This window comes from Polychytrium aggregatum (genome assembly GCF_025602895.1).
Source record: "Polychytrium aggregatum strain JEL109 chromosome Unknown BJ171scaffold_9, whole genome shotgun sequence".
NCBI lineage: Eukaryota > Fungi > Chytridiomycota > Chytridiomycetes > Polychytriales > Polychytrium > Polychytrium aggregatum.
In genome coordinates, this window is record NW_026516211.1 from 623,938 (window position 1) to 647,891 (window position 23,954).

The 23,954-nt window shown below is 57.4% G+C and overlaps 9 protein-coding genes across 9 annotated transcripts; 6 read left to right on the forward strand and 3 right to left on the reverse strand.

The window, feature by feature from the left end:
* The first annotated feature begins 3,581 nt into the window (after nucleotides 1-3,581).
* On the forward strand, nucleotides 3,582-4,032 carry BJ171DRAFT_495365 (uncharacterized protein). Its single transcript, XM_053110111.1, is given in 2 exon segments — nucleotides 3,582-3,870; nucleotides 3,884-4,032. The coding sequence occupies 2 exon segments, from the start codon at nucleotides 3,599-3,601 to the stop codon at nucleotides 3,966-3,968; spliced, it is 357 nt and encodes a 118-aa protein (XP_052969059.1). The 5' UTR covers nucleotides 3,582-3,598; the 3' UTR covers nucleotides 3,969-4,032.
* Nucleotides 4,033-4,366: 334 nt separating this feature from the next.
* On the forward strand, nucleotides 4,367-6,043 carry BJ171DRAFT_309760 (snRNA-activating protein of 50kDa MW C terminal-domain-containing protein). The gene is made up of 5 exons (XM_053107080.1): nucleotides 4,367-4,605; nucleotides 4,705-4,967; nucleotides 5,121-5,282; nucleotides 5,368-5,475; nucleotides 5,577-6,043. The coding sequence occupies exons 1-5, from the start codon at nucleotides 4,597-4,599 to the stop codon at nucleotides 5,722-5,724; spliced, it is 690 nt and encodes a 229-aa protein (XP_052969060.1). The 5' UTR covers nucleotides 4,367-4,596; the 3' UTR covers nucleotides 5,725-6,043.
* Nucleotides 5,751-7,658, reverse strand: BJ171DRAFT_579337 (sister chromatid cohesion protein Dcc1; the record flags this gene model as incomplete). Its single annotated transcript, XM_053113960.1, has 7 exons — nucleotides 5,751-5,866; nucleotides 5,939-6,086; nucleotides 6,190-6,288; nucleotides 6,387-6,457; nucleotides 6,609-6,824; nucleotides 6,970-7,361; nucleotides 7,504-7,658. The coding sequence occupies 7 exons, from the start codon at nucleotides 7,656-7,658 to the stop codon at nucleotides 5,751-5,753; spliced, it is 1,197 nt and encodes a 398-aa protein (XP_052969061.1).
* A 944-nt stretch (nucleotides 7,659-8,602) lies between these two features.
* On the forward strand, nucleotides 8,603-11,356 carry BJ171DRAFT_579338 (DNA polymerase alpha/epsilon subunit B-domain-containing protein; the record flags this gene model as incomplete). The annotated part of the gene is made up of 10 exons (XM_053113961.1): nucleotides 8,603-8,774; nucleotides 8,879-9,086; nucleotides 9,234-9,381; nucleotides 9,482-9,616; nucleotides 9,773-9,900; nucleotides 10,003-10,060; nucleotides 10,218-10,428; nucleotides 10,519-10,826; nucleotides 10,987-11,097; nucleotides 11,213-11,356. The coding sequence occupies 10 exons, from the start codon at nucleotides 8,603-8,605 to the stop codon at nucleotides 11,354-11,356; spliced, it is 1,623 nt and encodes a 540-aa protein (XP_052969062.1).
* Nucleotides 11,357-11,650: 294 nt separating this feature from the next.
* Nucleotides 11,651-13,266, forward strand: BJ171DRAFT_495372 (uncharacterized protein). Its single transcript, XM_053110112.1, has one exon. The coding sequence runs from the start codon at nucleotides 11,728-11,730 to the stop codon at nucleotides 13,060-13,062; it is 1,335 nt and encodes a 444-aa protein (XP_052969063.1). The 5' UTR covers nucleotides 11,651-11,727; the 3' UTR covers nucleotides 13,063-13,266.
* On the forward strand, nucleotides 13,267-16,647 carry BJ171DRAFT_495373 (uncharacterized protein). The gene is made up of 8 exons (XM_053110113.1): nucleotides 13,267-14,183; nucleotides 14,338-14,629; nucleotides 14,764-14,847; nucleotides 14,963-15,055; nucleotides 15,164-15,234; nucleotides 15,428-15,746; nucleotides 15,908-16,117; nucleotides 16,348-16,647. Exons 1-8 carry the CDS (start codon nucleotides 13,537-13,539, stop codon nucleotides 16,516-16,518), a joined length of 1,887 nt encoding a protein of 628 aa, XP_052969064.1. The 5' UTR covers nucleotides 13,267-13,536; the 3' UTR covers nucleotides 16,519-16,647.
* BJ171DRAFT_495374 (cytochrome b-c1 complex subunit 8) lies at nucleotides 16,648-17,697 on the forward strand. Its single transcript, XM_053110114.1, has 3 exons — nucleotides 16,648-16,707; nucleotides 17,187-17,379; nucleotides 17,527-17,697. The coding sequence occupies exons 1-3, from the start codon at nucleotides 16,694-16,696 to the stop codon at nucleotides 17,587-17,589; spliced, it is 270 nt and encodes an 89-aa protein (XP_052969065.1). The 5' UTR covers nucleotides 16,648-16,693; the 3' UTR covers nucleotides 17,590-17,697.
* A 1,459-nt stretch (nucleotides 17,698-19,156) lies between these two features.
* Nucleotides 19,157-20,597, reverse strand: BJ171DRAFT_309827 (uncharacterized protein). Its single transcript, XM_053107081.1, has 5 exons — nucleotides 20,464-20,597; nucleotides 20,156-20,355; nucleotides 19,783-19,849; nucleotides 19,590-19,661; nucleotides 19,157-19,430 (listed from the first exon to the last, which is right to left on the reverse strand). Exons 1-5 carry the CDS (start codon nucleotides 20,527-20,529, stop codon nucleotides 19,287-19,289), a joined length of 549 nt encoding a protein of 182 aa, XP_052969066.1. The 5' UTR covers nucleotides 20,530-20,597; the 3' UTR covers nucleotides 19,157-19,286.
* A 238-nt stretch (nucleotides 20,598-20,835) lies between these two features.
* On the reverse strand, nucleotides 20,836-23,885 carry BJ171DRAFT_495380 (uncharacterized protein). Its single transcript, XM_053110115.1, has 7 exons — nucleotides 23,717-23,885; nucleotides 23,318-23,418; nucleotides 22,810-23,078; nucleotide 22,705; nucleotides 22,411-22,480; nucleotides 21,934-22,252; nucleotides 20,836-21,744 (listed from the first exon to the last, which is right to left on the reverse strand). The coding sequence occupies exons 1-7, from the start codon at nucleotides 23,784-23,786 to the stop codon at nucleotides 21,126-21,128; spliced, it is 1,449 nt and encodes a 482-aa protein (XP_052969067.1). The 5' UTR covers nucleotides 23,787-23,885; the 3' UTR covers nucleotides 20,836-21,125.
* Nucleotides 23,886-23,954: the final 69 nt, after the last annotated feature.

The following is a 23,954-nucleotide window of genomic DNA, read 5'->3' on the forward strand; positions in this document are numbered from 1 at the left end:
CACACTGTGATCATGTTGCGCGCCGCATTGACGTCGCGATTCCACACTGTCCGGCAGCTGGGATTCTTGCAGCTCCTGACAAAGTGGGAATTCGCAACACTGGGCGCATCGAGTCCTTCCAACCGAACTGGCTCCAGGCACTTGGAGCACACTTGCGAGGTGTTGAACTCGTTCGTCGAGGCCACCTTGACACTTCCATGAGGGTGATTGGGACGGCGGCGGTGGTGCTCGAATTGCTCAAAGTACCGAGCAAATCGCTGCCTCCGAGGGCTGGATGCATAGCCCTTGCCCTGTCGCCATGATGCATTGCCAAAGGCGATCACCACATCGGTCCGTATCGGGGCGTGCTTCAGGACGGCCTTGCACATCCTGTCGACGGCCACTTGGCGCCTCTTGTGGCCCATGAAGCGATGGTGACGAGTCTTCTTGCCAAGGCGGAAGTCGAGCTGCACTCGCAGCTCCGGTCGCAGGACATGGGTGAGATGGACCTTGAAAGCCTCCGAGGACGACACCTTGGGCGAGGGAGTGGTCGACATCCAGGTCTCAATATCGAGTCGATACTTCATGGTGTTGTGCCACTTGGTGTTGGACGTATGGCCACACATGTGCTGATAGTGAGCATTCGAGAACGAGACCACCTCGTCTTGGTGGCCCGGTGCTTGGATGACCGCAGTGAAGATGGAGCCGACTCCAGGATCGATGCCAATCCAAGTGGTGCGGTTGGGGTCTGGGTTGCCGATGTGGGCCTGGATACGCTGCTCGGCAGTCGGAGGAGGCTCGATGGTCTCGGTGTGATCGGTTCGAGGCAGAAACTTGACGAGGCCGATGGTGCATCCAATGCCATCGGTGCTGATCTCGTAGTTGAACAGCTTCTTGTCCCTGACCCGCTCTTGGAAGAGGGAACTACGCAGCTTGAAGCAACTGCGCCAGAGACGATCCTGGTTGTTGATGCCGTCATCACCTTCATCCTTGAGCTTGTCCCTGGTGAGTCCAAGACGATGTTCGGTGTCAAGGAGTTGCCAGAGAGTGACCGTGTCAATCTTGACATACTTGGCCTTGGCTGTGCACAGAGGGACCATCGTGCACACGGCCGGAGGAGTGTCCAGAGCGAGCTGCTTGAGTGCCCAGTTGATCCTGGCGGCCAGCTTGTTGATCTTGGCCTTGGTGGTGCCGAGCTCCGACTTGGCCTTGGTGAACCTCTTGTCGTCGGAGGGAATGCCTCTGGCAGTGAGCTCGTCCAGCTTGGCCTGGCGCTGCAGCTCGGTGACTCGGAGGGCGGGCATGTCACAGTCGATCCACTTGTGGACATCGTCGACCATCTTGTCCCGGGCGAGGATTCTCACATGGTATGAGAGGCGATGGAGGGCCCGGAAGCGGTCCTGGTCGTTGCTGTACCGAAACTCGTCCAGGATGTGACCAAACTCGGGATAGGCCTTGGGTGGAGTCTGCCCTGGTTTCTCGAAGAGCTTAAGACAGGCCTCGATGGCTTCGTGCTTGTGCTTGTTGGCTGGGAAGATGGCAGCGCAGAAGCGGCGAAGGAGTCGCCAGTAGGCCAGGTCGAGGTGGGTGGTGCAGTTGGTGGCATAGGCATTGACAGCCAGTGTGAGAAGCTGACTGTGAGCACCATCAGGCAGACGAGGGGCCGGAGGCAGGTCTGCGTGCCGAGTGGTCTGGTAGTCGCGAAAGGAAGCGACCAGATGCTCGTTGTATTTCTCATTGTCCCTGGTCGGCGAGAGGGCACCGGCCTGGACAATCGTGAAGCATTGGCGGATGAAAGCAGGGGTGGACTTGGAGATGACGGGGACGGGAAGATCCTGCTCGATGCACCGGAGGATGTGCAGGTTGAGCAGCCTGGATGCCTCGAACTGGATCTGGGTCATGGCCTCGACGGTGGCCTGGATCTTGTCGCGGAAAGCGGGATTGAGACAACAGCCATCCATCGTCTGCTTGAAGCAGCTGAACTGAGGGGCGGATGACCTTCCATCCACGAGTGGGACGACAGAACTCTTGAGGGGGTGATATTTTGGACACTTGCTAGTGTTGCAGCGTTCGTGATCGGTGCCATCGCACTGGCGACATCGCTTGCTGGTACTCGAGGAAGTAGATGGACCAGGCTCGGTGGGATCGACATCCATTGGATCTGCAGAAGCAGTGGTGGTGAGCGACGGAGCAACAGACGACCAAGCATGCGTGGGGTCAGAATACGAACCAGAGACAGGCTTCGACTGTGACTTGGCTTTCTTGGGCCTGGGTGGCCGAGGCTGGCCATCACCGGCACCCTTGCGCTTCGGAGGCATGGGAACAGAGGATGCTGGATGCCTGCCAGTGGTACTGGTCAGAGCAGAGACTTTTTTATCGTGCAATGGCGCGATGATCAGATCAAGGCGAGATGAGGGAAGAAAGCAGCAGGACGAAGGTGTGGCATTTATACCCGAGAGCAGGAGCCCGTCTTTGCGGGCTGGTTGGGAAGTGACCCTGTTCAAAAATCGCCGAGAGGTTCAAGCCAGGGATGTGAACGTGAGAACGGCGGCTTGATTGGAGGGAACTCAACCCCAGAAGCGCATCGCTCGCTCAATCAGCCGTGGGAAGACATCTGGAAGCACCCTCCGAACGGCAGACTCGAACAGGGTCATCATCCCGACCTTGAACCCCTCAGACGCATTCAGCGCTGTTGTCTTCCTGTACTGATGCTTCACAATCCCAAAGAAGTTCTCGATGGGATTGAAGTCGGGTGAAGCAGGTGGGGTGAAGATCACTGACCATCCTCGGCGCTCGATGCAGTCCAGGACAGCCCTTGTCTTGTGCATGCTGACATTGTCCATCACAATCACAGAGTCGTCTGGGAAGCTCGCTCGCTCAAAGAACTCGACCATCGAGTGTGTCTTGAATGATGTGGGGATGTACATGCGATGCAGCACACCAGAGTGGTTGATGGCAAATGCAGCCGAGACAGACTTGTGTTTCATGTGATTGCGCTGGCGAAGCGGAGCACCCCTCGGTGAGTATCCGTAAAGAGAGAAAATGGATCTCCTGATCCCCGTCTCATCGACAAAAACGAATCGTCGTGGGTCGATGGAGCGGACCTGGTCCCTGAACTGTGCCACTCGCTCATCCAGTCGCTTGGACTTGTAGAGGTGTGTTGCCCTCTTGTGTGAGAGACCTGCTCGGTGGATGGCAGTGTGGCAGAGTGAGAGTGATACTTTCCTCTGGAGGATGGACTCGAGCTTGCATCGCAACACAGGACCAGTCTGGAACGGGTCCTGTTCAATCAGGGTGCGAATGACTGGACATGCCTGCTCAAAGAAAGTGGATCTGCGAGCTGGGACCCGGGATGGGTCATCCAGCTTGCATCCTCGGTGCCATCGATGGATGGTGCTCTCGGATACACTGAATATGGAGGCGACCTTACGCAGGCTATGGATGAGGGCGTAGCATCGCAATGCGGCGGTGCGAAAGTCGGATGTGTGGCGAATGGTCATGGCCAGCGCGCGATAACATTGGGTAACAAAATATTCGATGAATGGTCAAAAACCCGGGTGTCCCGTTTTTTATTGGATTGCCTGTAACGGTGGCCAGGCATACGGTCAGCGTGCGAAGGATGAGGTGCTGTTGGCTGTTGATGTCGATGGTGGCGACGGTGGGATCGGTCGCTGATGATGTTCGTGTCGTTGATGTTGTTCGGGCCGCTGATATTGTTGTCGATGTTGTTGATGTTGTCAATGTCGCCAATGCTGTTGCCATGGAATGGTATATTCACCACGCCGCCAGACAGCGAGCGGCCTGTGCCGGCGTGGCGGACACCGCCGACAGATGCCGGGAACGGACAGCGTCGTTAGGGGGTTCGCGATATCGATGCACTCAGCAGATGCACTCAGCAGATGCACTCAGCGGATGCGATCGGCGCTGCGGGTTTTTGGTGCGCGGAAGGCCCGGGCGGATATGCATCGTATCCGCAGATCTGCGTTTGACTCATCCTTCTCTCTCCAGATCCGATCGCTCTTCTCTCTCCAGATCCGATCGCTCTTCTCTCTCGATCCAATCGTCTCCGATCGCTCTGGCAGACGCACACCAACCATGCAGCTCGGCTCCTCTGCACCAACACCCTCCAAGCGCATCGTCCTCTCGACCCTGTTCCGGGACAATCCCCGCCTCGCCAGTTGTGTGCATTCCAAGGCCGAGTTCACCAAATCCGGAGGTCCGACCCTTGACGTCAACCCCTTCCTGTACCGAAAAGTCTCGTCGCTGAAACTTCCTCCTCCTCCTCCCGAGCCCAAGTCCAAGAGACAAAAGCCAGACTGTCCCGGCGGTGCCCAGGCGGATTCGCCCCATCGCCTGGCCACGATGGAGTAAGCCGCACTGCTTGATCAAACCGCCTGGCTCGAGTGCTGCATCATACACGCTAAATACCATTGTTGTTTGCCCCTCTCCGGCTGCATTTGTAGATGGAGGAGTCAGGAAAGCGGTGCGTCCTCGTCGCCATCACCATCGCCATCGTCACCATCGTCACCATCGCCATCTTCATCGTCGCAGAGACGTGGCCCAGTCGGCAGAATCCAGCTGGCCCACTCTGGAACGAGCTTCTGGGCCAACAAGCTCATGGCCGTGGTATGGAACTGACACACCGCACGGCACGACTATCGTTACTGCATCGAGGCTGATATATCGCTGCATCGCGGTCGCAATCATCCTCCCGCCTGGCAATAGGGGGCAGCAACTCGTCGGTCGCCTACGACAGACGTGGGCGGCGAGCTGGCGCTCTCAGTCACCGTCTACCACCCTTCATCGTCGCTCTCTGAGCCCATGAGCCGGTTTTTGGTGCTGGGTCGTCAGCCGCTCACGGATCTGCGCGACGCCATCCAGTGTTCTTCGGACCGCCATGGCCAGGCCCTGGCCAAGTCGGGGTACTTTTTCATCGAGGGCATCTTCTACAACGACATGCGCTGCCCCGGGGCGCTGGACTACAGCAAGTACGGTGTGGCATAGCAGCCGTTGTCGTCTTGGAAACCGGGGTCTCGGCGGCTGTAGTGCTCGCTGGCACAATGGCGGCGGTGTTGGGTCTTGCTGCTGCGACTCCAGAGAGCAAAGAGGAGCACCCTGACGAGATACCTTGCGTCATGTAGGAACATTATCGATTGGATGCACGAACAAGAAGGCAGACAACCGCTCGTGGCGAGAAGCATGGACGGCGTACGGATCGATCAGCTCACCATCCGTCTCCGATGCCCGTATCTGTACGCACACCAAGGCAATTGCGAACACGTCCTCATTTTCGACAGCGTCAGGTTGGTCGAGGGCAGTTCCCAGCTTTCCAACATAAATGTCACAGCGCTCGGACATCGGGTCTAACATAGTGTGACTGTTCAACAGAGTGGTATCGGGGGATATGCCGCGCGATGCTCAAGACTACCCCGTTGTCGTCTTTACAACAAGACCACGGCATCCAGGATGCTACGGCTGCGAGAAAAGCCCGGCCCGGTACGATCTTCGCACCCACATTGTTGGTCACCACCACTGCCATCACGGCGCCGATCCATATCATGCTCACTGCTGGTGGTACTCTGTATTGACGCATCCAGGTGGATATCCTATGACGACATACACGCTGATCGCAACCCGTTCATGTGGTGTGATCATTGCTTCAACCACTTCCATTTCAATGCCAATGGCTCGGCCAGCTACCAGCCATTGCCCCACGTCGAGGATCTCAGCACAGTGCCAGAGTGATGGCTGTCCATGCCATAGCCTCCGCGTCACTCCGAGAGCGCATAGCGGAAGGTATAGAATACCTCTGTGTCAACCTTGGACATGCGTGTGTACTTTAGCAGCAGGGCGTCGAGCTTCTTGACGGAAGGGGCCAGGTCCGAGACTACATTGATGTGTAGCAGAATATGAGTCTACGCAGCAAGTGTCAGAGCGACGTGAGGTGCCGAACTCATACCATATGGAAGCAGATCCGATCGGGACCACTTCTTTCTGATCGTGAAAAGCTCCTCCAGTCGCTGCTTGGCTTCAAGTGATAACCGGTCCTTCGGAAAGAACTTGATGACTCGTCTGCCGACGTTGATGACTTCCACCAAACAAAGATCCTACGGACGCCCCGGCAAAGATATCGCCCAAGCACACGGCGAGTTAGCTCGCGACAGCATCGGCAGCATCGGCGGCAAATGAAGCAGAGATCAGAGATCGCACCTCAAGGATCTTGAGCGAGGGCTCATCGCCATCGGCCAAGAAATCCGAGAGCTTTCTGGACCACTCTGTCAAAAAGTGCTCGTACTCGCACTCGCCGTCCTAGCACGGGCCGGTTGAATGTGATGCCGTGCCATGTTATGCAATAGAGAGAGTCAGTGATGTGCATTCCTTCGTCATATGAACGGCATTTGGCTCACCTTCAAGGACGACAGTATCTGTTTGCCATAGAATCGTGAGATCTTTTCCCGAGACAAGCTGTAGACTAGGTCTAGATGCGGAATCAAATCAATCGTAGCATCGAGGTTCAGCACAGCCGAGCTTATCGTGGTTGCGGACGGACCAACGATGCTCCGTAGAGTGTCGTGCTCTCCTGTCAACTTGAAAACCAGCCAACAGGGTGCATTCAGAGGGTCACGTACCACTTTGATTCTCCAATGGTGCTCCTTGAACCGAAAAGCACTCAAGACAATGGGCGATAACTTCCACAGAAACGCGGCCATAGTCCGTATCCCTGAGCATTGCGGAGACGTCGGCCAACGCCAGCGAGTCGATTTGCTTGTCGTGCTCAATGCAGCCCAGCAGCACCACATTCAACAACTGCTCTTGGAACTCTGGGTCGAAGATTCGCCAGCGTCCTAGCCACGATTCAGGGAGAGGCCAAGGCCATCGTCAGGCGACTTGGCAATCTGCTGTGACCCCAACGAAATGCCAGAGTAGATGCGGGCGATTTTCCCCCCATGCCCTCTACCATAATCCGGTACTAAGACCAAAACAACCCACCTTCCAGTTCGAATGCTTCGTTTTCCTTCAGTCCCCGCTGCAGCTCTCCAGGACTAGCCTGAACCTGCGACAGCAGTTCTCCCAACGTATACAGGCTGCCAGTGTCCATTGCGTCCGGCCCATTGTATGGCGATTCGCTCAGCATCCGCCGCAGCCGCTCGAGTCTCGGCGGGCACGGTATCAACTCGATGTACGAGAACACCGATTCTTTGAGGGCATACGGCAACATTGGCGGCGTGGAGGGAGCGGCGGTTTCTGGCAGCAATGCCGGCGAACGGCCAAGCGGACAAATCATCAGGAGCGTATTGGACGTTTGGACTTCCTTGACAGCAAAGGTTTGGGTATCGGTGCAGAGTGTTGCCTCGTCGTCTTCGCCTCCTTTGATGATAATCCTGCACAGATGCGAGCACAGCAATGTCGCGAGAAACACAGTCAGCGTGCTGTCGATTCAGATGGACCATTCGATGTGGCTATCGCAGCTGCTTCGAGACAGCGAGTGACCACGACGCCTTGATTTGACGGAATACAGCCTACCGGGGTGGGGTCGCCGCAATTGAGGCATCAGCGCCGGCACTGGCATCGGGGTTGTAGTCCTCAAAGAGGGCAGCAACCTCGGGCGGAAGCTCGATCAGCCGGTACCTGTGTCGGTCGACAGCTTGGTCGATTGGTAGCGAGATCGTGAGCGACATGGCTTGAGCGATGCTTCGAGGGGATGGGTCGAGCGAAGCGAGCCAGGGCGAGGATCAAGCGGCAGCGATCGGCAGACCAGAACAACGAGCGAGGTCGACCAGCGCATGAACCGGGAGGGCTGCCTTCTCGGGCTGCCCATACTATTAATTTTTTCCGGCCCCTCGCGGCTGCTCATCTCGGTCACCTGAAAGCCACGTTGTCTGTGGCGCAGCAAAAGTTGGAATCCGGCCATGGTCGGTTGACGGCATTTGGTATCGCCTTGAGCCGATTGACGGTGGTGGTGGGCGATTGGTGTGGAGGAATGACCAATTGTATCATTGTTGGAAGCTCCACTCCGATTCAAGACTGTGCTCCCGAAACCAACAAAGAGATTGCCAACCAGGACGGGAAACAATCGCACGGCTTGCTCGCTGGGGCCTACAGTCAGTCAACGGGCTTCAGATATCTGAAGCCCGAAATGGGATCTGTTCCGTTTCTTTCTGGATAGACTGTAAGTATCTTGCACTGTTCCTTGTGCATTTCGACAGTGGATGCCGGGTCGCCCATATTCTGGGCAGTCCACTTCGGGGTTGCCATCCCTCTTGGGATGGTCGATGGGAGGTGTTTGACTCCCTTGCAAAGTGTGTGTGTGCAATGTGTGTGTGTGTGTGTGCAAAGTGTGTGTGTGTGTGTGTGACGGCGAGAGGCTTCTCGCCTTCCCTCGGGGGTCTCTCGCCAGAGACTGCTCTTCTCGCCGACCGAGGTGGCCCCGAGAGCGCGTTTTTTCGTTCTCGCTCATTTTATTAACAAGGAATTTTTTCATAGTGTCATATTTCCTTTTCGGGTCAAATGCACGCCGCTCTGGCTTGATCGCTCGCTCATCCAGGCGTGCCCAGGTTTGCCCGGGCCGGCAACCATCAAGCGATACAGCCCATGGCCGACCTGCGCTCTGCCCTCAGCCGCCATGTACGAACGAGTGATCCTTCGAACCCTCAGCAACAAGTATGGCCTCGGCGCCCAGAAGGCCGCCGTGGTGCTGCTGGTCGACATTCTCGAGGACCCATCGATTGTGCCCAATCCTGATGACATTCCCGAAGCCCTCGACCGGATCGTCCAGGCGTATCTCCAGGCACATGGTGAGCCGAGCAAGCCTGCCCGTTGCCGCTGGGACAGGCAGTCTATCCGGCATTGTTGTGGACGACACCAGCAACTGACCAAAGACCACATCACTGGGTTCCAGGCGACGGATCGCACATTTTGGAACATGGGTTGCTGCAAGAGGTCATTGACTCGCTACTGCGGAAGAATGCCGTTCATGCGTCCCTCGATGCCCCGGGGGTGCGGGTGGCCGGGGGCATGGCTGGCGATATCGGAGCTTACTTCAAGACGATGGACGCTTTCGAGATCCCAAAGTGGGAATACCGGGCCGATCAGAAGCACTTTGTGAGGTACGGCAGCACTTCGCTCGCACGACTCTCTGCCGAGGCTGTGGCCCCAGCTCCAACTCCAGTTCCAGTTCCGACTGCGGCTTCTGCAAGGTCTAACGTCCGCTCGGCGTATTGCCTGGATCATCCTCTGATGCTGTCGTGACTTAGGGTTCAAGAGCATCTGCATGCATTCGGACCCGCCCGAACCTTGACGACGTCGTTTCGAGACCGATTCGACCTGATCAAGCAGAAAACACTCCGGTGTGAGAAGTACAGCCCAATGTCGCTCTCGCTTGGCAACAGGAACAAAACCAAGGTAAGCACCGCCACGTGCGATGGCGATCCATCAAGTCGGCGATTTGGCTAGAGAGCTCGCCCGCCAACACCGTGTGTGCAAATCGTCTCTTGTCCATCAGATCACATCGATCAAGAACCTTATTGGCCGGAGTGGCGAACGATTCACGCTGCTGGGGATGCTGACACGGATGGAAGAGGGCAAGCACCATCTGGAGGACCCTGACGGATATGTCGAGCTCGAGCTCGATGAGAATGTATGTGGGCATGGTCGTCACGGCATCGGAACTGGAATGAACGACGCATCCACGCTGATGTGGTGGCCAAGCCCCGGGAAGAGAGTCATCGCAACTCTCACCCCGAGGTGGCTGTCGATCGCTCCACGGTGGCTAATGGGACATCAACCTCGTTAGATCCGGTACGGGCCGGGGCTGTTCACCGAAACGTTGTTTGTCATCGTGGAAGGCACCCTGGTGACGAACCAAAAGTTCCGGGCAGCCTCAATCGAGCTTCCGCCTTGTGAAGATCGAGACAAAACACTGTAAGTGGCATCATGCGAATCCACGGCCGCCTGGTGGTGCCAGGAGACACTATTCAAGATAAAGGGCTGGCCATTGACCCCATTCTTGCCCTTGGCTGCCAGCTCTGCATACGGCAACAATGTCGATTTTTTCGGGAATGGTTCGGACACCGAAGACAAGGTGGGCGTCGCTCAGCAACGGCCGACACTCCCCTCGGCCATCTGCAGCCAGCAGACGGCTGGTTGCACTGACATCCGCACATGCACCTAGATGGAAACAAAGCGAGTGCCGAGCCCGTTCCGCTACTATTCACGCCTGACGGTATGGATGTTTACAGGCATCCTTGCTCAACATCGAGAGGAGTTTGGACGACGTGTTCTTTGTGATTCTCTCGGACCTGCACCTGGATCAGCCACGGGTCACCGCCAAGTTTCGGGAGATCCTCCACGGCTATTCCGAAGCCACTTTCCCTTTGGCCTTCATTTTGCTGGGAAACTTTTCATCCACGGCGTATCTATTCAACGGAAAGGATCCACAAAAGTACAAAGGTACTGGCTGCGCCTCGCTCTCTCAGTGCGGCTATCGGCTGTGCTGTGCTGTGCTGTGCTGCGATACTGACACGGCTGCTCCTGCTGCAGAAAACTGGAACACCTTCTGCGATCTTGTATGCGAGTTCCCCGAGGTTGCGCGGTCCTGCCACTTTGTATTCGTCCCGGGCCCGCACGATCCCTGGTCGCCTGATGTGCTTCCGCGGCCAAAGATTCCAGACACATTCACCGAGCGTGTCCGCGCGAGAATTCCAAAGGCGGTGTTTATGAGCAACCCCTGCAGGATCAAGTACTGCTCGCAGGAGATTGTTGTGTTTCGGGAGGATTTGATCAACAAGCTCAAGCGCAACAGTATCACCCGGTCCGTCGACGAGACCGAGTTGACTCTCCAGAACCAGGTTTGTCCTGCTCGGCACACATTCACCCGACGGCACGTGAATGACAGATCCGATATCCAGCACCGGCACCGGCACCGGCATCTGCATCCGAATTAGTGTCGGCGTCGGCGCACTCCGACAGCGACAACCGGTGTAGAGACACTGACTTCATGGCATTTAGGTGGTGCGGTCAATCATCCATCAAAGCCACCTGTGTCCTCTGCCGCGAAACGTCCAGCCGACGCTGTGGGCATTCGACCATGCCTTGCGTATTTACCCCTCACCGCACCTGGTATGCTTGGGGTGGTGGTGAGACACAGGCGAGTCGAATCCACGGCGAACATAATACCGCGGCGCGGGTTGATGGGGACGACTGTGCATCTGACGTATCGACCCCCCGTCTCCAGGTTGTGCTGGCGGACTCGTTCGACAAGTATGCGGAGACATACGACGGGTGCCAGGTGGTCAATCCGGGATCGTTCCCGTCCATGTTTGGCTTCAGCGTCTACAACCCATCGACATACTTGGTTGAAGAAAGCAGCGTCGAGTAGCGGGCTCGGGCAGTCGAAAGACAGCCGCGATGATCCTCAAATACAGATGGCCGATTCCCCCGAGCTGCTGGATTGCTTGCGCACAGCGGGCGGACGAGCAAGCGTGCTTTGCCGGGGTAGAACATGGGGCCCCAACTTCAGGGACAGGGGCCGGTGCCGGCCAATCGCACAAAGCCCACCGCGCAGATCCCAGGTGCTGACACGTGCCCCGGCCTGGCGCTCTGCCCCAACGCCCGTCCGAAAGGCCGTTTTGTTCGGTTGTTCTGGTCGGTCCTTGGTCGCCCTCGGCTTGCTCCTCTGCCTTCCCTGGCGCCGCAAACCCGATCCGCCTCTCCTGCACCCGTCGCACTCTGCGCCGGCTCGTCCAGTCTATGCCCGAAGCGACCATGCCAAGCGACGACGGCAAGGCGTCCGACTCGCTCGACTCACTCGACTCGCTCTCCTCCGCCAGCAGCTCCAACTCCGACCACTTTGATGACGACAGCGACGACGACGACTTTTACTATGCCAACTACGACCGCCCCGGCCTGGACTATGAATCGGTTGTATTTGACGCCCTCGTCGGCCGAGCCTCGACGCTGCTGCAGGTCTTTGATCGCCGCACATCCAAGATACGGTCCAGGTTGAAGGAGAACAAGCAGAAACTCAAGCGCAAGCTGCGCGAACAAAAGGTCATCCGGCTGCGGGACAAGATATCGTTTGTCGGCGGCATAACCAACATTTGGTTCACGACCATGGTCCTCTGCCGGTTCCCCGAGTGGATGCCGCTCTACTTCACATCCATCTCCATCATTCTGATCACCCTGCGGTGGTTCATGTACAAGTCGCGCAAGTGGCACTATTTCATTGCCGATCTCTGCTATCACGTCAACTTCCTGACGATGCTCTATCTGCACGTCTTTCCGAGCTCCAAATTCATCTTCATCGCGGCCTTCTGTCTGGCGCACGGCCCGGTCATCTGGGCCAACTATGCCTGGAGAACCTCGCTGGTCCTGCACAGCCTGGACAAGGTTACCAGCGTCTGGATCCATCTTTCGCCGCAGCTCACCTTCTACGCCATCCGTTGGTTCACCGAGAACCGCTCGCGCACCGGCAAGTCGCCTATCCCGTACCCGCTCGTTGCGTACTTTGGCGGCGAGAATCCTGCCGCGATCGACGTGTCGTTCACCGAGTCCATGGTCATCGCCATCAGCGTCTATCTCCTCTGGCAGGTGCTCTACTTTTACTTCATCATGATCCTGAATGGCGACAAGGTCTACAGCGGCGACCGTGCCACCTCCTTTACCTGGCTTGTCGGCGATATTGTCAAGAAGAGCCCGCCCAACTCGCCCGTCATGCGCCTGCTGCGGTTCTGCGGCCCCGACAACCACGTCTACGTGTTCATGGCAGGACAGCTCGTCTTTGCAGTGGTGACCACGGCGCCGGCCTTTTTATATTACCGCTACTTTTGGCTGCACACTGCAGCGATCATCTGTATTGTGATGGTCACCGTCTTCAACGGCGCCGGCTACTACTTTGAAGTCTTCACCAGCCGATATACTGCGGAGCTGCAGCAGATCAACCAAGATGAGCAGGAAGAACCTCTTCTCGAGGCTGCATTTGGCTGCACATCGTCGCGATCGAGCTCCAAGGCCCCATGGAGGGATCCCAAGGCCGAAGCCGGAACAAGTGCTTCGGCACAGGCCACTGAAGCATCAAAGGAATAATGTGGCACTGCAGCTGGAGTAGGCTCGCATTCCCGCCCAACTCGGCTGTCCCCATATCCATATCCCTTTCTTTCCTTATTTCTCTCTTTGTTGGTATATATTTTCTTCGATCAGTATGTGTATCTTTCAGTTCCGTCAAGTAACAAAAACACCCAGATTGCAGCACAAAAGACTAAATGGCGCACCTGTTGTCATAGCCGACGCTTTGATGTTTTAGTTGGAGCACACATTCATGGAATCAGGGCAAGAGGTCGGGATTGCTCAGGTCGGATTTCTCAAGCGACCCGGCTCTCTCGCGAATTGCATGGACCTTGGTGTTATCCGAGATCCTGCTTGATTCTGCCCGCCCTCAGCAGTGATTCGGGAGAGCCTCATTCGCCCGATTGGCGACCACATCCCATCGCTGGCCAGCAAAGCCTCGCTTTCCACTCCTCTCGTCTGCACCGAGACTTCATCGAGGCTACTGCACCCATCATGGCCATCGACAATGATACAAATGATAGCTCGCTCACGCTACAGAAGCTGGCCCAAACCATCGGACGCGGCTCCATGGTGCTGAATCGCATGCAGAGCGGATATCAGCTCGAACTCCCGGACCTCACCGGCAACTTCATCACCGACTACAATGAGGCGTGCAAGAAGCTCGTGCTGAATCCAATGAAGATTCAAAAGATCGGCCACCCGCTTCCGCCGCTGCCCACTCCGGTTGCCCCGCTTCACGTCGCAAAGTCGAGCCAGATCCTCGCCAGCGGCATTGATATGAACGCATCCCAGCCTCTGGACGAGAATGCGCTCGCGACAGTCCCCAGCGAGGGGCATCTGGCTGATGAGACCGCGCCCGGACATGAGACGTCGACGGCGAACCTTCGGCAAGACCTCACCGAAAGCACCGCACAGATCGGCAGCAGCCACTTGGTGCTGCCCTCCAAGCCCACTGGACCAGTGCCAGTCAAGTACAACTCTCGGTACCGCTTCACGCCCACGATTGATGTCGAGCTCAGCGACAACGAGGACGAGGAAGAGATCTACAAGCTCGAGGTTCGTGGATGGAGGCTCGATGTCCGGCAAGTGGACGTCATAGCCTGCATCATGCATACGTGCACGACCATAACGCATCTGACGTGAGTGCCAGGATGTGTCTTGTCTGCTGAGCGGCAGTTGATCAGCACGATACCACGGCGCTGAGCGTGCGAGACTCTGATGTGGGGATCCGCCAGCGGAGCTTGGCGGCTGGTTTTGATTATGAAGGGCACTAACTCTATCTCTGGCAACCAGACTTTGGAACAACGGTCTCGACGAAGCCCATTTCGCGTCGATTGTCGCCGCGGTGCATCAAGGAAGCATCCGACACCTGGTTATCGATCAGAATCCAGCGATTCCAGAGCAGCTCTACGCATTTCTCGTCATAGACGACTCGGCACTCAAGACGCTGTGCTTGCGAGGCAACCGAATCGGCGACCCCGGAGCCAAGTCGCTCGCGTCGGTGCTCAAGTCAAACAGAACACTACAAGCGTTGAATCTGTGGGACAACCGAATTGGAAAGGAGGGCGCCGGAGAGCTGGCCGAGGTATCCGTGTGATCTCCGCCAGTGTTCAAGCAGACATGTGTGGCAACATGCAGCATCAAGCAAGACCGCCTCGTATGGCACGATGTCGGCACAACCAGAGACATAGATACTGACCAGATCACGACGGCTTCCAGGTACTCAAGTTCAACTCGACGCTGATGTCCCTCTCGCTGGGGCACAATAACATCGGGGACGAAGGGGCGGCGGCGTTCGCCAAGGTACCTCTGCGTTCAAGCGGTGTCGCTTGGTTGGCTGCACGGCTGGCTGGACAACGAGACTGCCCTGTCCCGTCCACAACATCACATTCACATCAGAACCGTCACATGGACCCAGGTTCTCTCAAACTACCCGCTGCACAATGACGAGATCATGTCAAGGAAGAAGGCGCTAGCTGAAATCGACAAGCAGCGCAAGGAACAGGAGGAAGTAAGCACTTGGTTTCGCGCAAAGCCACAGATTCGTCCGCAGTGATGTACTTGCGATGCGCCATTGATGCCGAAAAGCGTATTCTCATGTAACTCCGCATCTCGGCAGGATCAAGCATCGAAAAAAACAAAGGGCAGACTGGCGACGAGCCACGCGGGCCGAGTGAGCTCGGCAAACCAGTACGTCTCGCAGGTCATTGTGCAGCATGCCGGCATCGGAAGCCGAAAGCCGGTTGGCCGAGGGGTGTTCGGTATTGAGTTCGATCAAATCACGCTTGAGCTTGGAAGCGGTAGCCGTCGACGATCAAAGGGCGGGGGAGTTGGTTGCCGAAGCACTTTTGAATATGGACCCTGACCGGTACTGCCGATACAGGACCAAAAAAGCCGACGAGCCAGCCCCTCCCAAAGGAGGCCCGCAAGACAAGAATGCCAAAAAGGGAGCAGCTCCGGCCCCGGCGAAAGCAGCTGGCAAGAAGGGAGCCGAGACCAGCAAGAAAGAAGAGCCCAAGAGTGTTGCCGGGAACGCCGGGGCCGGAAAGGGCGGAAAGGGAGGCGAGAAAGCGGCGGTAGTGGCGGCAGACGAAAAATCCAAGGGCAAAGACGCAAAGAAAACAGCGGCAGCGGCAGCCGCACCGGTCGCAAAAGGAGGCAAGAAGGGCAAGGCCGAGGAAATCAAGGAAGACGTCGAAGAAGTATGCACTGCAAGCATTTGGAGGCTGTGTGGCAATGTCGCTAGTGGGAGAGAGCGAGAGCGAGAAGGAAGAGTGTCTCCGTCGCATTCCTGGCGTATGCAGCCCGGATTACTGATGCTGCTCATTGTTGCTGTTCGCCCCGTGGGAACGGATGCGGACAGACCGGAGACTCGGGTAACATCGAGCCCATGTTCGAGGTGAACGGACAGTGGTTCATTCTCGGGAATCGCACGCTCAACAACCTGAACCTGTCGCGCAACAGCATCACGGCTGCTGGGCTCAAGGCGATCCTCGATGCCGTCGTGGAGCAAGAGTCGACGGCGGAAAACATGACCGAGGGGATCATCGGGGTGTTCCGCGTCAGTCTGCAGGTATGCTGCGTTGCGCGAACTCGAGAGACGTCGGATGGCGAGCATCCGAACACATGCGGAAGTCTCACGGACTGTTGTGCAGAGAGCCTGTACTCTGCGCTCAGGACGGTGCGGTCCGCTGCCGCATCTTACTGCATCCGACTGCATCTTACTGCATCCAACTGCATCCGACTACATCCAACTGCATCCTGTCCTGACAGCCACTCGGCCCTGTCGCTCTTTCATTTCAGGACAATGTGTTCGAGGCGAGTCACCCGCAGTTCCTGCAGTTGCAGACCTGTCTGAAACAGCGCAACCCGTTCTATGAACACACCGAGAGCGACAACCCGCCCGCAGATCCCAATGTGATCCTCGAGGTCGCCGAGCACACCGCCAGCGACAGCCACAGCCAGGACGGATAGGTCGCGAAATGAATTTCATTTGGCCGCACGCCGGCTGCATCCGCACTCGAGCCTGGCTTCCTTTTTTTGCGTTTTCGGGCGCCGCTGCCAATGCGCGCCGCAACAGGCCCGCTGCAGCGTTCCGGCTCTCTCCTCGTCACGCCTCTTCCCTCCCGAGCCTGCTCCTCGATTCAAAATGGGTGCTCATTCGTGCGTACTGCTGCTTTCTTCGCTGCAGTGGCTGCTGTGGAAAATCAGCGAGCGGGTCGAGATGCACATGGCCTTGGTTGCAAAGATGCGCATGGCTGCAGCAATACACTGACTTTGATGTGTCGCATCTTATCCTGCTCCGGCGTTCGCTTGACCGTAATGCCTTTGCACAAACGCCCCAACACACGGTCCTGCATGCTCTCGAACGCATCTGTGCATCGGCAACCGATTTGACGACCCACTTTCAACTCCATCGTGTGATGCCTGTATCATTCACGCCGATGCGGATGCAAATGCCGGCCCCATCACGAACCGATATCCCCTCGAATCGAATTGTGTCGCTCTTGGATCGAATCGATCTGCGATATGTGTCGTTGGCGGTGTCCGACTGCGCCCCTATCGATGATATGGGCTTGGATCCGTCTCCTCGACGCCCCCGACGCTGCGGTTGCTGGAATCCTCGGCCATTGATTATGCAGCTGGTGGGGTACTCCCCAACACAAGATGTCCGGATTCTACGAATACGGCACCTCTCCCTTCCAGCTCCGCCCCTTCGCTGGCTTCCTGAACCCCGGCCTGTTCAAGTTTGTCCAGCGCTGCGGTCGATGGGCTCTGTTCATCGGCCCTCCCGTTGCCTTCTACTACAACCTGGCTCTGTGGGCTGATGCCAAGGTAGGAACCATGGATATGGCGCTCTTCTTCCTGGCCACCGACGCCTGCAGGACTTGGCTCTGACCACGCGTGCCACTCCCTCATCATGCGGCATATCAACTGACCTCGCCATTCGCTCCGCCATTATAACCGCACGGCTGCATATAGCACGAGTACTACTCTCGCAAGGCCTACAAGATGTCCCCCGAAGGAATCGCCGCTGGCCACTAAGCTGTGTCGACCCGACAGTGAATATCCACCCATTCGATTCCGATCCCCGTTGCAACATTCTGCTCTGTGTCAGCCGGCAGTAGCAATAAACCCATACTTTTGATCAAAGCACCGCAACCCGGCCAATGCAGGAATGGGGACTCTGGATAGCCGGATATCGGTCTGCGAGGCTATTGCTGCCTGGCACTCCCAATCCGCCGCAGGGGACGACCGACCGATCGGTCAAGCTGCAACCGGTAACACGCACACGAAAGATAAGGGACTGGAACGCAATCATCGGCGGATCAGGGTCCTGGTATTGTCATCAAAAAAGGACATGTCTCAAGAAAACGACGATTGGTCCGAGGCATCATGTGGGCTTCACCAAGTGGAGCACAGGAAGCCTGTCCATCTGCCAGCCGATTACTGGAAGAGGAGGGCTGCGGCAACGTCGACGTTTCCACCGGCAGCGTCCAGGGCCTCAATCGCCTGCTGCCGCCCTCCAACCCCAAGATCAATCAGGGTCCTGATGTGATCCTCGGAGTATCGCGAGGCGGTCGCGGCGGCGCTGCGTGGTGCGGCACTCGGAGGGGCACTTCCCGTTGCCAACGACGCGGGCGCTGGGGCTGGAGCTGGAGCCGGTGCGCTCGCTGGGAGGGTGCCTGCGGGGTGGCAAGCGTGCTCAGGTCAGTCGCTTGGTTGGTCGGCAACAGCAGGCCGCCTTGGGTGTAGCTGTCGATCTGCATCCGGCACTTGTCTGCGATCAAGCAACATGCGTCGCTCATTGGGACGAGACCCGTTCGGGCACAAAGCATACCTGAAAGCGCCTCCTCGGGTCCAAGCCGAGCCTTCAGGGGCAGTTCGTGCTCCGAGAGGAACGGTATCTCCTCTTCATCGATCCGGAGGACGTTTTTCTTGAGGTCGATGCAGATCTGTCACGACGGAGCGTTAGCACGATGCACCGAGCGGATACCTCGCGTTTTCTCAGCGACGACGATGTTTGAAGGATTGAGCCTCACCTGGTATCGCTTCAGCATGTCGAGTCCGAGGAGCATGTCGACGCCATTGGCCTGCAAGTCATGTCACCAAAGCAAGGCGTTAGCAAAGTTACCGCGGCAAGCGCTTCTACACCGCACAGAGGCTCCGTATCGTGAGCAGCAATGCGACATCAATGTCGATGGCAAATGCCGTGGCTTTCGAACAGGCTGTGATGCACACCTCCATAACTGTAAACGAACACGGAAGGAACTGGTTTCCGATCTTGAGCGGCGCGCTATGGACACGGCCCAGAATCGTGGCTGTGCCGACACCATGAGCAGTGCCTGCAAACTGCTCGTCGATCAAATGCCGAATGCGGCACTGCTCAGCAAGCTCCGGGCTCATGATCGTTGCCTGGGCTCCAGAGTCGACAAAGGCCTTGACGGGGACTCCATTGACCTCGCAGTTGATGTAAAGCATGGTGACCTGGTGCAGAAGGCATTGTGAATCGAGAGCTGCAGATGCATCGGGCGGGCATCCGATTACCTGTTGTGCTCGGCGGCCAATTTGCCATGGGACAGTGGCCCCTCATTACCTTTGCGAAAACTTCCGGATGGAACTCCATCGCCGTCTGTCAGCCGAAAGGGTGGGCAAAAAGTGCATTGGCGCAGGCAATGTCGTCAGCGTCACGATCCCGACCACCAGGGCATCCTCCTTGCAAGTCCTGGCAGCTTTCGGAGTCAGCCGGCAGTGTCCACTCTTACCGCACGGTTCAGATTGATGTTGTTTTGACGGATCTCCTCCTCGATGCGACGCTGCACAGAGGCATCCATAAGATCGACACCAGGAGGTAACATATCAGGGCCTTGCTGTTGCTGTTGCTGCTGTTGATACGGATGGGGATACATGTGGTTGGAGATGAATTCATGAAGCCATGCTAGCTGCTGCAGCCTGAGCGAGCGAGCAAAGTATGGCGAAGGCTCGAACACCACCGCTCGCATCCAGAGAATCGACAGAGCACCACCTGCTTGATCGGCACATACCTGGATGAGGCGGAGCTGCCGTGCGAATTCAGCTGGGTTGTTGACCAGGACATGGGCTAGTTGCGGGTTTTGCTGAAGAGCCAAGCAGATAAGCGGCTGATTTGTCAGGAGGGCCACAGCGAAGCCCCGGGTATGCGCACGGACAGCGGGGACAGCGGGCACTTTGAAATCCATGATCGGACAATCGACTCACCGCACGCAGCTGTGCCAGGCGCTGCGGGCTCGACAGGATCTGTTGTCGGAGGGCCTCGATCTCATTCCTGGATCCGTCAGTCAGGATATTAGAAACCACGCGGATATGAACATCTGTGTCCAGCCAGAGAGGCAACGAGAAAGGCGCCATTGCACATGGCTTGGACAGGCGATATCGGTCCTCTCTCGTCTTGTTCTCTGAACCAAAGCGCCAGGGGGAAAGGCTGTCTCGAGCAGACTTCCGTCTGGCTGTCCGGGAGTTCCTGCCCGCGGTCTGGATTGCCAGCCGGTTGTCCGCAGGGCCATTTGCCGGTACTATGCCATCTGGCCGGACAATTCACACATGTTCTGAGGATCTATAGAGCTTCGCTTACCCGGGAGCAAAGGCTGTGGAGCCAGGGGTGGCCGGCTGATGGGAAGCCTTGCGCGAGACGAGCAGGATGGTGTCTTGCAGAATGCCGAGGGCGCTGAGGCTCCGGTCCATATCCCTCAGGGCAACGCCGTTGACGACGATGATTTGCTCCGCGACTGGGATGCCGAGATCAGCTTCGATCAGAGGGGAAAGGTCACGCAGCTGTGGCATGCCAGAGGGAGTGCGAGGGGTGAGCAAAGCCCGAGTGCATCGCGAGTCTCGGGGTTGGCAGATGCGATCGGACGCTGTCACGGCGAGACGCTGGCTTACGGTCATGCTCGAGTCGATATCGAGCGTCTGAACTTCGCGGTCGATGGCGGTGATGAAGATTCGCATCGGGAAAGCTGAGGCCGGGGCGGGATTGGGATTGGGATGCAGGGTGGGGGCGGGGTGTATGAGGAGATCAATTCCAAGAAAGCGAGCGGATGTGTCGGCCATCTCGGCCCTGTTGCGGACGTCCGCGCCGCTGGCCGCCAGGACGAGCGGCCGCAGCATCGAAGGCGACGGAATGCCATCGCAGCACCGAGAAACAGAGCGTGGGTGTATTCGGGGTCAGCAAAGCACACTTCGGGGTCAGCATCAGCACACTGCACACTCAAGAAAGGCCAGGACACACCCATTTCAATCGCGTTGTCTGCGATAGCCTGTGTCGGTTGCCTTTCGGCAATTCCATGTTGACCATCTGCTGGGATTGCGGCATCACAGCGCAGCAGCAGATAGGTCTGTATTCAGGACCAGAAAAGTACGGCAGCCATGACTCTACTCGAGCGTGCTGGTTGCAGCTTTCCTGTTTTGAAACGGGACACCCTGCTGTGAAAGTGGCCCATTCCTGGCGAGAGCGCCGCAGTACAGGATATGTGGTCGGCAGCATCCCTCACCACTAGCCAACTGCATATTATGGGCAATGCACAAGCGGGTATCCGGCAGCCCGGTCACCAAAACACAATGTATGAGTCCTGCAGGATATCAACAATATGCGGGATTGCGTAGGTCTGCCGTCGACCCACATGCATTTGCATGTTTTGTTCCAGCGCAACCTCGGCTTTCGAGTCAACGGCAGTGAAGAGAGCAACCGAGCTCTCTTCGTTTTGAGCCAGGGCAGAGTCGGCGCTGTCGCTTGATGCTGCGTCTTGGTTCGAGAAATCGTCACCGTCTTCGGCATCGCTTTGATCACCCGCCGCCTGGTCATCGTTGTCGTCGTGTTCCAGTGCTGCAGGATCGTCGTCATAGTCCGCTTCGCCGTCAGTCTCCCCGTCAGAAGGATCATCTCCGTGGTCCGAGGGGCTCTCGGAGCTCATCCAACCGTGTGAGACGATGCCCTGAAGTGGCGGCGGCGGGTCGTATGGCCCAATAAGGATACCCATCCGTGACTTCTGGGTCATGCCAAGAACCATGTTGCTGAACATGCTTGAATAGGACGGCTTTGTGATTGAGATTTTGAGGCTCGGGTAGTGCTCCACCGTGCGAAGGTCCATGCCAGGACATGCTGGGCATGCTTGAAAGGCCGTATTCCATTTCTCTCTCAGATTTTGAACCAATGACTTGCCATCGCTACAGACAACAAGCAATACCGTCAGACCATGCCATCGTGCGGGCAGTGCATCAACTGTAACCGCAGTGGCGATCACAGCGGCAATCACAACAAAGAGTACCCTGATAGTCTTTGCAATGCTGAGCGATTGCACAGCGGCTACGCGCGCACTCGAGCCATGCCGGAGCAATGGAGCAACAGAAACTCACCAAAAGACGATGCTGGAGATGTACATGATGTCCATTCGGCTGGCGCAGTCAACGAGGTTCTGGAGGAAGGGCGAGCCCGAAATGAAAACAAGCTCGTCCATCTCGATTTTCATCACGAGCCGCTGCAGCTTGGGCGCTGTCGCAAGCAGAAACGCAGCAAAGGTCTTGAATACTGCCTCGTTCGAGTGGGGGCGGTTTGACTCGATGTCGAGCCTCGACAGGTCTGGAGCCGATAGACACAATGCCTGGAGTGCCTCATAGTGCTCGACACTCGGGACGACTTCCAGTTGAAGAGTTTCGAGGCTCGGACAATTTGTTCCTGTGGTTTTGATCGGCACAAGATGAGGGCGGTCCATGGGAACACGATAGTGGGGATGAGCGAGTGGAGTAGTCAGGCAGTCCGGTGGACGATCGTAGGGCAGATGCCCATGTCTCAGACAGCTTGAGGATTCCCTTTGAAGGCACCGAGACACTTACGGATTGTTTCAAAGTCGGTTGGCGAGAGGATGGTCGACCCAAAGCTCAGGGAGCGGACTTGTGTCAAAGGCTGGGTGAGAGAGCGGATTCACTGGTATCCGAGGTGCTTTTTCAGAAGCCCGGCTCTGTCCGTGGCATCAGGCGATGGAATGGCCGGTTACGCATAGCACGGGCAGGGCACTCCAGCCGCATCGGTTTCGAGCGCACATCCCACAGGCAGAGCCGATCGCAGGCGGCCGTCTCTCACGCAGCCCTGAAACTACCGTGGGCCATCTGGGGGGGGGAATGGGCCACTCTGGGCCTTGCCATCACTCGCGAACAGGGGTTGGCTGCTCCATCAGCCGTCGCTCTTTGCCCCCCCCCACGACAGAGTTCCAAAGCCACCCCGGACGGGCATACCTTTCAACCCGAAGAGTGAACGACCGGATATAGTGCCAAAATGGAACATGTCGAGGAGGCGATCGTGAGGACCGGGTGTGCGGCTTCGGAATCCCGTAGAGGGCAAGAGCCCGCACAAAGGCCGATGCCGCCGAGTTGGTTTTGGTGGCCGCATGAGCGATATTTGAGGCCTTTGAGCTTGAGCGGTGCACGGGCGTTCGGTCTTCAAACTCGTCGCTGGCATCGGAGTCATCAGTGTCGCTCCCAAAGCGTCCGAGATCGTCGTTGAGCTGGTTGTGAATCGAATCCAGATCCGGTCAGTACAAGGACAGAGCAAGTGGGAGTGGAGACGGCTGGGATAGTGGTGCGGCGATGAAGCGGATTCTGCTGATTTGCTTTCCCTCGTCCAGGAGCCACTGCAACGACGAAAGAACGAGCATCCTCTGTCCATCAAGCATGGCTGTCACTCTGGCGCTGCCAACCCGGGCGTTGGTCTGGGCTCAAGTGCTCTGCAACAGAGCCGGAGTACCTTGAGCGTCACGCACTTGAAGAGAACCCGGGCTGTGGTGTGATACCAGCTCCTGCTGAGGAAGAGAAGCTGCAGCAGAGAGGACGGATCGCAGTAGTAAACTGGCGGAACCGAGCCGAACCGAAACGAGCCGAGCCGAAACGAGCCGAGAAAGCCACCGAGAACAGACACAAAACAGCACAAGTCGAGACTGTGTATCAGTGGCGAATGTACTTTGCAGCCCAGCCTGGATGGCCGGGGCAGTCTGTCTTTGCCAGGCAGCACCAGCAACCCGAACACTTGTTGCTGGAGCGTCGAAGCGGTGAGTTGGGGGGGGGAGGGAGGGGATGGGGATCGATCGCACGGAATATGGGTCACTGCGACGTGGTGCATCTGGGAGCGCCGCCTCGGTGGTCTTACGGAGAAGCGCAATATCAGTGCGGATGCAGTCGGGCAGTGTAGCCAGCGTTGTGTCAGGAGTACACATCATCTTGGTTATGGATGGAGGAGGGCGAGTCGCAGGGCGGGGTCGCAAGAAAGCTTTCAGATCGGCGCCAGCGATGGATCTGTTGTTGTTGGGGACAAGGCGACTTCCCAGGCAAGAGTCCCGCAAGAACGCACCCCCCCCCCGCTTCACCCTCCGTCCCCCCCGTCCCCC